At 40.7% G+C, this 11,048-nt stretch overlaps 1 protein-coding gene and 1 long non-coding RNA gene across 5 annotated transcripts in view; one reads left to right on the plus strand and one right to left on the minus strand.

The window, feature by feature from the left end:
* Window positions 1-10,608, minus strand: part of MMEL1 (membrane metalloendopeptidase like 1) — a 29,362-nt gene extending 18,754 nt beyond the window's left edge. The window contains exons 1-7 of one of the 2 annotated variants that reach the window (XM_072026869.1): window positions 9,925-10,608; window positions 9,562-9,725; window positions 3,012-3,071; window positions 2,072-2,233; window positions 1,602-1,682; window positions 1,101-1,196; window positions 384-502 (exon numbers count right to left, since the gene is read on the minus strand). In XM_072026869.1, the coding sequence (XP_071882970.1) occupies window positions 384-502; window positions 1,101-1,196; window positions 1,602-1,682; window positions 2,072-2,233; window positions 3,012-3,071; window positions 9,562-9,715 (672 nt within the window). In that variant the 5' untranslated portion in view covers window positions 9,716-9,725; window positions 9,925-10,608. Of the gene's footprint in view, window positions 1-383; window positions 503-1,100; window positions 1,197-1,601; window positions 1,683-2,071; window positions 2,234-3,011; window positions 3,072-9,561; window positions 9,726-9,861 lie in introns of both variants that reach the window. The other variant, XM_005011035.6, reaches the window with a different exon arrangement.
* LOC106014371 (uncharacterized) overlaps window positions 1-11,048 on the plus strand; it is a 109,147-nt gene that overhangs the window by 10,100 nt on the left and 87,999 nt on the right. The window lies entirely within an intron of this gene.

Raw genomic sequence — 11,048 nt, forward strand, 5'->3', positions numbered from 1 at the left:
TTAGAAAAGAAGCTTGAGGACTAGAATTCATGCATAAGAATACTCAAGTGAGTTCTGAAATATTATTTACGCATCTACCTTAAACACATGGTTTCCTGCTTTACATTAAACCTAATAAACACTTGTGACCTGCAAAATGATTTCAATTCTTAAGTGTTGTAAATCAGCAAAGGTCCATTTACTTAGCTGAAACAAAAATTATGGTACCACAAAATGTTTCTCAATATAACTTTGAGACGTATCAGCCACTTGAGGGTACAGAACCACTGCATAAATTTTGTCAGTTGAGTATATGATGTATGGAAAGCTAATCTGTATGTAGGGCAAATAACTGTATTATAATTCTGCAGTACATAAATAATTCCCTGAAATATTTTTCTTACATAAATAATGTGTCTGCTGGAATCCCGGTCATCATTCCATACAAACATGTCAATGAGGACACGTTTGTTAAATCTGGAGTTCATTATGGAGAGTTTCTCTTCCATGCTCCAGCCCGGTTCTGTGACATGAAAGGGAAAATGTGCATTATTTATCAATATCTTAGGACTGATAAAATTTTAGTCTCTGCAAGGCTACTGCTGAAATTGTTTAGAAACAGACTGGAAATCAAGTGAGAATATTTGCACAGGACATCCCTACAGGGGTTATGAATAGCTAGGCAGTGTTCTCACTAGTCCTACCTATCTTGATGATATTAATCAGCAGCTGATTAATTTGTATATTGCAATATATGCACAATATAAATCATCATGACCTTGACTAATTAGGGTATTATGCTTCAATCTCTAATTAGTATGCAAGTATTAGAACACAGATTGGTTATATAGCTTTTTTTTGTTTTCATTTTTCACTTTGGTCCTGTAGGTTTCCTAACCATGCCTTAAAATGTCCAGTGTTCATGAATGAGATCTTACAATATGGGTATTTTAATTTAAAGTACTTTACAGATCACTGCATGCCAAATGTGTATGCATTACATCCTACGCTTTAATCTTTTCTTTGTGAGCAAAAGTCAGAGTATCAAGGACAGGCTGTCACCTTACTGCAGTATCTTATTCAGACTTAGTGCTACTGAACTCTTTTGGGCTCAGAATTACCTTTGGTGTCGTTCCAGTCTGCAGAAGCCACTGGCCAATCTCCAACCATTGTTAAGACCTCTAGCAGAGGCAATGAATCTCGCTGCTCTATAAGACCTGAGACAGGAAAAACAATTACTACATTGTTTTGGAGAGCTGTGGGAGGAAGGATGGAGAAAGGACTATTACCTACTTTTCTTCTACCAGTTTAAATCTGAAACTGAATCTGTCATAGTAGAAAATAAGAGATACCAAAAATCTGTTTTCTACATTAGTCTTCATAAAAGTAGCAGAAATATGTACAGATTCTGACTGGATGGCTTTGGAAAAAATGAAATAAGATGCACTTTTGCACTAAGAAGGAGAAGCTTTGCATATGGGAGGTTGGTAACCAGTATCTGTGCAATGTGTGAAGGCATCTGTGTTCATCTGAATGATTTACTATCCACACAAGAACACTAGATTTTTGCTCAAGTCGTATGCTTGGTACTGAACAGGAGAACAGAAGAAAAAAAGACTCACTCTCATTCATGCATGACTTGTAAAGTATCTTAGCTTTCTGAAATGCTTCTCTGTCCCCTTGATCTGAAGTCTCCAACACACCTGGGGAAGGAACCGCTGCAGTGAGATTTTTGCCCTGGAAAACTTTGATCTTTTCATAGAAATCACTGAGAATTCAGGGCTATGATAAATATCTGTTACCTTAGGCTTCAATTACTATTAAACTAGAGTGCTCTTTAAAGGAGCTATTAAAGGAAAAAAGTGTCAGGAAGAAGGACATGCACACAGCTTGTCCGTCTGCCTTTGAAGTTAGTACCAAATCACCTATGGCCATTTTTTTAATGGGAACAGCATGTTATCACTAAATGGATGTAGTCAGAGACAGATTAAAGGACTAGAGGAAAAAAAAATCACAATCTACACTTTTCTCTATAGTGTACTGTAAACAATATCTGAAGTGAAATGGAAGGGTAGAGAAGGCTCACTCCTACCTTTTAAGATGATCTCCAGTTCGTCTCTCAGGATGTCAAAAATGCTGTATCTGGAGCTAGTTTCTGGGATAACGTGCCGGTTCAGCCAGCCACCACAAGCATACTGATAGAAATCCTTGCAAGGGTCAGCTGTTGTGTCCATATTCTGAATTATTCTAGCAGCTAGGTATCAAAATAGGAGAGTTGAGTTCCACAGACTGCTCAGTAATTTCTGGGACTACCGAAGATTGGTAGAAAGGCATCTTTCTTATGCTGCTTATCATGTATTATGACTCAAAGGATCTAATTCTCTATTTAAAAATGCAAAGAAGCATCTGATGGCAGATATCTGCACTGCGATTATAGTGCTTTACAGAAGGAGCCTCTGAACAACAGAATGATAATTCTCCTACAGCACGGGGCCTTACAGGCATGTGCAGCCTGAAGCCCTAGGTTAGGTCTCTACCTATGAATCCAGTGCTTCCAGGGGATAACTGAACATCTCTATTGTGGTCTTACCTCTCTTGATTGTATATAATGGAGGTGTTTCAGTAGATGTTCAAGATAATCAGGTGAATAGCCCCATGTGTACAATACACTCTCTTTCATAGAGAATTAGATCTAAGGGAATTTTGGATACGTCATAGATACAGACTATGTTGGTAAATCCATGTCTTCATGTCCAGAGAACTGATGACCACAATAGAAATCTTGCTGTATGACCACCTGATATTAAATGATGACAAAACATACAATGGAAAAAGAACAGTAGTTGTGTTCCTTCCCTTTACACATGGAACTGTTTGAGGATGCTGTACTCAATGCCTTTGACAGAAAGAGATTCATTCCTTTTAACCTTCTCCAATCTTAAAGCCTGCACTACTGTTTATTCAGATTGGATAGGATTAACAATTTGTAAAACACCACTTTGGCAAGTATTATTCACAGTACGACTCATTACCTGCTGTAACACATCCAGGTGTGGTACATGTGTTGCCTGAATTGGTGCCATAGTGTGTGCCTGGAGGAAGAGAAACAGGAAAGCAGACAATTAGCTGGAAATCGCTACCAATGTCATTCACCAGCAGCCCAACCTTCATAACAGGTCTGTTTAGTTTTACAGCAAGTGAACACTACGTGTCAGCAAAAGATATCAACTGTAAAGACATCTCTTAGTGAAGACCTCTTCAAGTGAAGCTCCACAAAAACCTATGCACTGCTAATGTCAGTGAGCAGGAACTGGAGCAGTGCCTAGCTCTCGCTGCTTGCTGTGCTGTAATAAATGTACTGCTATGAGTCTGATGGCAGTGATACAGAGCTTCTTGATGTGAAAACAAAAACCTGACACCCTGACTTTCCAACAGAATTTGCCATGTTTTAAAACACTTTTTTATCCTTGGACTAGGTTGTTTGCAGAAAAGTTACCCAAATTTCTTCCAAGGAAAACAAGTGTTTTACATGAGAGCAAACAAGATTACAGTAATTCAGATAGAAATAAAACAGTAGGGAAGAAAAGAGGGCTTTGAAGTTCATCAGTGGAAGCAACATAAAAAGCCCCCACTGTGATTGGGAATGTAATATTCAGGGTTCAGCTGAGTGCTATTGTGCTGCGTGGGAGTAGATCTGCATTAGAATAACCACATGCCTTATAATAGTTTAGTGTCTACCAATCTGAACATGGGATGAGCAAAATATCTATAACAACAATATGAAGCTTCACATGGAGGGGTTTAGCACTTTGCTACCAGATGAGGCAAGCACAATTTCTGGAGTTTCCTCAACCCTCTAATAAAATATATAGTTAAAAGCTGAGGGTACTTCCAGGGGGAGAATATCTCTAGGGAAAAGCTAGTAGTTCAAAGCCGTTCTGAAATGCTCCTAGAGGAGAAATACTACTGGGTAAGGTGGGAAGGACAACTGCATTGAGTATGCTGTATTTCTTCCATTGTTTCTCAAGGATGGGATAGGATGGGACTCAGCTGAAGCCTGTTTTTAATCGAAGTTTCTCCCTTTAATATAACCTCACGACATCTACCTTCAGTTTCTGGAATCCAGCTGCTTTCAGCAAGATTCTAACTCCCCTCATTCAAGAAGCTCTTGTGATTGTGGAAATGTAATTGAGATACGTAAGCAGGGAAGCCAAATCTGTTTTTGAAGCCTTGGTTACACACACAGAGCTCTGAAAGTCGGCCATGAAAACAAATAATTAGAAATGGCTGGTGAGGGGCTCCCAGCTTACTTCTAAAAGTGGTTCCTTTGTTTTATCAACTGTCTCTTATGCCTCGCTACCATGCCTGACAAAGAAGCAAGCCAGCCTGACTCTGAGATACGGCCAACGCTGCCCTGTTTTCCTCCACAAGGTATTTGTGGAGCCTTTGCTCACTTTACCAAGGCTCTGGCAGTTGCACCTCTTGAACCTCAAACAACTAAAAACAAATGTAAAGTGTACCTCCTAACATCTCATTTTTCTGAACTTGCTTGGTTTGAGAAAACCACAAGCAACAAACCTTTTGGTTGACAAAACCACAAGCAACCACCTGCTCAACTTCTCAGTATAAATATAGATATCAGGAGCTAGACTCGATGATCCTTGTAGGTCCTTTCCAACTCAGATTCTATGATTTTATGACTTCTCTACGTATTTTTCTGGTTAAACATTAGTGCCACGTTGAGCCATGACAGAGCACCCCCGTTCTCATGATGACAAAGCCTGCTGTGAGCACGGAGGTGGGAAGGCCAGCTTACAGGCTGATGTTCTACAGAGCCCAAACACAGCTGTAACAAAACGGGCATCTGGCAGGATGTAAAGAGCCAGGGTAGGAAACTTCTGAACAGAAAATCCTACCAGTGGGGCATGAACTCACATTTGATACTAATTTAAGGCATGAAGACAGTGATTTGTAGCAGAGGAAAATCAGTACGCTGAGCTCTGAATCCCACATTCCCCCTGCTGCACAGAAAGTACACACATCACTGGAAGGGCTTGTGGGGAATCAACGCTTGGCTCTTCTATCAAACCTTAATTCCCATTTGGCTTTTCCCCCAGCCAACTTCATCTAGGATCTAATTTCTTACGACTTTTTAAAAAAATTAATCATTCAAATTTACCACTTTTTTTCTTCTGAGATGCCCTTCATTGGGCATTCCTTCTAAAACAATCCAAGAGGGAAGTCAGACAAACACAAATGGGACAAAGATTTCAGCACTGCAACTGCTCTGTACAGTACCAGGTTCTTCAATGGCTGACAGAATTCAGCAGTACTCTTGCCTTTGCTTCACAAAGTCACGCTTGTGCTCTGAAAATAGTTTTCTTTTCAGCAGAGAAGAGCCAGAGATCCTGCTGCAGACTTAAGGCACTCCTCACCTCCAGGCTGGCAGAGCACCATTGGAGAACTGATAAGGGAGGGTAAGGTTTAACAGAGATAAATAAAAGGAACTTAGTTGTGGGGCTGCTCCAGAAAGAAGAAAATGAGCACTCCAGACAACTTCAGAGGCCAACTGCTCACCAGAAAAATGTCAGAGCTGGTGCATGCTGCAGACCCCACTGAATTCACTGTGAAGAATCCCATTATCTTAACGTCACTTTACAGGAAGCCACAGAGCAGCACTACATTTACTGGTAAGCAGCAGCTTATCAGAATAATTCCTGAGGCCTGAAGAGCACTGTAGTTCTTTTCAGCAGTTCATCTTTCGAATGATGACTTAAAAAAAAAATAAATAAAAATGCTGCCTTATTGAAGTTTCTTTCTGGAGAACCAAACACAAGCAAATAATTCTCTGAAACCTCTGAGGCATGCAGTTTGTGTTTAGTGGTTTGCCACTGTGCTTTCTGAGGACCACAGATGGCTGGGGATGGCACACATTGAAACAATTTAGATCCACAGTTGTCATCAGGCAGTCGAGCGTGAGCTTTACCTTTCAGCACCTTATCTCTTCCTACCACAGTTCTCACCTGCAGAAGTGCTGTCAGCACCACAGACTGCCTTTGTTGCTATATAACAGCACATTGTTTGCAACAGATAATGACATTGTCAGATTTAGCTTTTCTTTCTCTGAAAGGATCATCTATGCCACACGTCGGTGTCTTCAGATGGATTCCATAACCCAGATGTTTTTTCTCTCCAATCTTCTTGTGATTTTTTTTTAACCTACATTCGGTCTGTAAGTACAGCTGAGGCAAATTTAGGTGGGGATCAGTAGGCTGAATAATTGCCCACTTTTGCAGCCTTTTGTGGCCTTCCACTCCCACTAACAACCTCCACAGTTTACATTCACTTAGCTTCATCTTAGTGGAATTGAGTCTTGCCACCCAAATATCATTTCCTCATGACTTTTGTGTTAGCTACTACTTTAAGTTCTCCATCTCCTTGACTAGATGACTCACTAATGAACATCCATGGAGCCAAAGAATGATGACACATCAGTCCAGGAGATGAGCCAGATCTCAGCTTTTCCCTACTGTGGTAGCACTGAGTTTAGGTATTGCTCCTAGTCAGCAGGCTCTTGCAAACCATTATTTAAATGCACATTAATTCCATTCACAGCATAGGAAATGCAGGGGCATAGCATGGTCTTCTGAAATCCACTCCCAGAACAAGGTACTCCTTACTCCAAAGACTGTATTTCTTTGTTTGTAAACTGCCTAGGAGGTGTGTGAGTAGGCCCACTAGCTCCATGACAGCCTGTATAATAAATGTGAATACTGAAAACCAGTAGGGATGCAAACAAAAAAAACCTGCAAGCCTTACCTGAGAAACCCTACAAGCCTGGCAGCCAGAAAGTGAATAAAATATCAATTAAAGTGCTAATATATTTGAGTGGTTAGGACTGGCAATTAGGTGAGAATGCAAGTTGTTTGGAGAAGTCACTGACTACGACTTGATGTGCCAGCTGCAATAAATGTTGAAATGTTCTTCAAATTGTAACCTCTACAACAAGTGATGAGATTTGGAGGTTGGTAAATATTTGTGGAACATAGCTGCGAGAGAGCTGTGAAAAGGCTGCAAAGATGTGTGGGTGGTGATGGAAAGATGTAATTGAGAGCATGATATAGTCAGATTCAAAAATGAATGACTTCACTTCTGTCTGCCTGCCTTCTATCTTCACCCAAATATTACTCTGCTATTCTTACTATACTTTTAGCTTATTTAGACAAGATTTTATGAGTATGAAAACTACTTGGGATGTCAAAAATCCCCAAAGAGCTTCTAGAACTATACAACAACCTGCTGTGTGAGCTTCAGTGCGGCTTTTTTTTGTCTGAGTATATAGATAAAATCACAGTCAATAATCACGTGTATTACATGTAGTATTGCTTTAGCCAGAGGCTTGTTTCATGCACAACAATGCTTTTCTGCAGGATACATACAAGAAGAACAAAAATATGCTCCCTGAACCAAAGCCTATAAATACGCTCATGTATTTAAAAAGAAAAGAGAGATAATCCTCTTAATTTTCCATTAGCTAAATAGAATTATTTTTAAAAGCCTGTCTGGGTAGCGTTAGTCTGATAAAGGATGTAAAAAGATGAAGCAAAGAGCTCTGGACTGAATAAGCTTTTAGTAAACAAAGCACTATCCCATACAGATTTCAGAATTCATACTTGAGTGAAATTAGTAAAAATAATAATTAAAAAACAACAATAATAAAAAAGGGTAGGATTCCTGGTTCTATCACAAGAATACTGTTCAGCTGCATTTTTTCCTGTTGCAGTGTAGGATTTATTCTCATGTTATTGCTTTGAGCAATATATACTTTTCACTCGCTAAGTCAACAACAGGCTTTTTGACTGGGCATGGATGTGGACCTAGATATCAAAACAGAACCAAGTGGAGTATTTGGGCAAAATTTTCAAGAAACAAAAAATGTCCCTGTCCTGCATTTGAACTTTCACCGACTGCACTGAAAAGCTCTTGCTTGTGTAGCAGCTTGTGCAGATTGAAGCTCCTGCTGCTCAGGTCCTACCTGTCGCTTACATAAAGCTGATTGCTGCTCTGGGGTATGACTGCGTCTTGGCATCTCCTGTTGTAGTAGGTCAACTACATACACTTAAACTCCACTCGAGAGAGAGAAACCTACTCTAGGTCAGTACTGAAAGCAGGAAAAAAGAGCAGGGAGTAGCTGCATATCAGTTCTGCTATCATTTTGCACTCACGTTCTGCTCAGGAATGTCTGGATCTGGGAAACATTTGGAATGAAAGCATAATTGCTGATACAAGCCTGCAAAATATTTAGATTTTGGAATTCCTTTTCCCCAAACAAGCTTGCTTTTTTTTTTTTTTTTTTTTTTTCTCCCCTCCATAGTTCACAGTAGCTTTGTGTGCACAGATTCTTTGCATGGATCCTGATCTGAGACTGACATTGGGGCAAATATTAATAACGCCTATATTCTTATTTGCCTGAGCCCAAGAAGCAATGTGTACAGCAGCCTTCTCAAATCTTTTATACACCCAAGCAACAAAAGTCTCCATAACCCAGTGTTCTGATATAGAAATTCCTACTCCTGGGAGTTTTTTTCTACCTTGCTCTGGGGAGTTTTTTTTTTTTTTTTTTTCTGTCTCCTGAGGTAACAGAATATCAGCAACTTAGTGCTGAGTATTATGAATACCAAATACTCTGGGATCTCATCTAGCACTGGAACAAATGCTGGTAACATTCAATTGTTGGCAGTGAAGGAGTAAACAATAAGGCTTTTCTCATGAATTATTACTCAGCAATGCATGGTGTTGATGTACTTACAAATACTGAAGAAAGCAGTTCACTGCAGGCAGGGATGCAGAGACAATGTAAGGAGAAAACTGCCTTGCTTTAGTTTTGCTATTCATAGTTAGGAGGTTTTTGTCTTTAGCAGCTTAACAAAGCTCTGAAACCAAGTGGCATTGACAGAACTGATAAACACGAGGCAGGTGCTGCTACCAATCCTGTTTATTGCTTCACAGAATTTTTAAACAGGACTGCAAAGTGGTGTGCTAGTGGAAAACCTTGGTTTTGGGAGTAACCGTGCTCTGCAATTAATATATTGAGGTAAAGCACATCAAAGTAACATGCTTCTTTGTCAAGTTCCTGGCAAGTCATTCTCATGAAAGTCACTGAACCACATCTCATCTAGAGCTCAAATTGCCTGATGTAATATTAAAAAGTCTCTCTCCAGCAGTACCCTGACTTTTTTAAAAAAGCTCTCACATTGTACTATATAAAATGGCAATGTCAAGACACACAAATGTACATTTTCCCCTTGAAAAATAGTGCAACTATTCTGGCCTTTGTCAAAATAATGTTAAACACAGTAAAATGCATAGAGTTACTTAAAACCAAAATTTTACTTCACATAATTTAATAACAAAATAAAATCCAACATAATCCTCTCTCTGTGAGCTTGGAACAAGGCAGAGATGGTGAAGTCCCTCACAGAGGTGAGCTCACCTTCTTGTATTTTTGTTTTCATTTAGCTCTGCAGAAGAGACTTATGTTGCTTGCAGGGGAAAGAAGCAAATTATTCATAGGTTACTTACCTCTGCTGCTGGCATACAGGATTACCAGGGTGACCACTGAACAAGTCATGAGGAGCAGCAAGACAGCCAGACCGATTGCCACAAAGCGCCAGGATTTCTTCCCAGGTTTTGTTGATTTTTCCACAATATCCATTTGGCTTTCTGATTTTCCCATTATTGTAACTCTAAATTGAGGAGGAGAGGGTAAGAGAGAATTAACAGCACAGCTAAATCAAAATGGGGTAAATGCACGACAAATCAGGGAGAAAAAGGAAGCAGAATAAAAGCAAGGATAGGTAAAGAAAACTTCCAAATTATTACATGTATTTGTCCATTTGATTGTCCACAGATTTGCCAACCTCATTCTCCATTTTCCGTGCCTACCAGATTGCCTGCACTCAGGATGTGGGGGCTGCTCTGGGCTATGCTACCCCAGACTCAGTGGTGCAGGGTCATAACTTCAGAAACCTGCTTTGGGAAGCGTGGAAAAGTCTCATGACTAGGTTGGGTAACTCCTTTCTCCCAAAAGGGGGGAAGGAGGGGAAAAACTGCCTCCTTCCACTCCCTGCTTCGAAAAGTATCTTGCTGCTTCAAAGAATTTTCCCCTCTTCCTCCGTGGACGTGAGTAGCTCTGCTGGGCTCTGTTTGCAGCAGTAGAATCCAAACAGAAATCCTTCCAGGTGTGAGTGTCTTTGAGCCGTGTCTGCTCTGCCCTTAGCAGAGAAAAAGGGTTTGGGAAGCAGAAGGCTCCGAGAACACTTGTCGGCTCCCAGGCTTGCAGGAGCTTCTGACCTCCGGCTTCTCGGTCTTCTCAGAGCCATGCCCAAAGTTCTGAGCTCAGCTGTTTGCAGTTCCCAGCTTCAGGCAAATGCTCCTGAGCAGCAGGGGGAGGAGGGCTTGCATCACACAAGCAGGCTGAGGGCTCCGCGCTCGGAGCGGCAGGCAGCACAAGCTACACCCTCTGCTGTAGCTGCTGCTAAGTTTCCTCTAGCTTTCCCGAAATCTGCCACCAGGTTATTTGGCTGCTGGGCTCGGAGGAGGAATGAGAAGTTAGAGAGGTGCAAACCTATTGAAAGCTTCTGGCTCCGAGAGTGCTGGCAGCTTTTCAGTGTAATACAGGGAAACAGCTTCTAGTTTGAAAACACGCTGATTTATGGAGAGGTGCAGGCTGGGCACAGAACTTCTCTTATGCTGCTCCTTGGAAATCTATGTAACAGCTGGATAAGACAATAAAAGGGTGGTTATGTGATTTCCCTTAGGTTTTATGTTACACTTTTCCAGAACTGACTTTGTAATGGAGGGAGAAGCAGGTTCTCTTTTTTTTTTCTTTTTTTTTTTTTTTCCCCTTGGTCCTGCCAAAGTTGATCCTATATAAATGAAGGTTGCTACTTCTTGACCGGAGAGGTGTGTGTTGAGAAGGAAGGAGGAGGGGCTGAGGGCAGAGCAGGGATTTCTTTGAGGCAGTGCTGTTTGCTGGGAACGTACAAATGAAATGTTCCAAGAATATG

The sequence above is a fragment of the Anas platyrhynchos genome, chromosome 22, assembly GCF_047663525.1.
Source record: "Anas platyrhynchos isolate ZD024472 breed Pekin duck chromosome 22, IASCAAS_PekinDuck_T2T, whole genome shotgun sequence".
In the NCBI taxonomy this organism is placed as follows: Eukaryota; Metazoa; Chordata; class Aves; order Anseriformes; family Anatidae; genus Anas; species Anas platyrhynchos.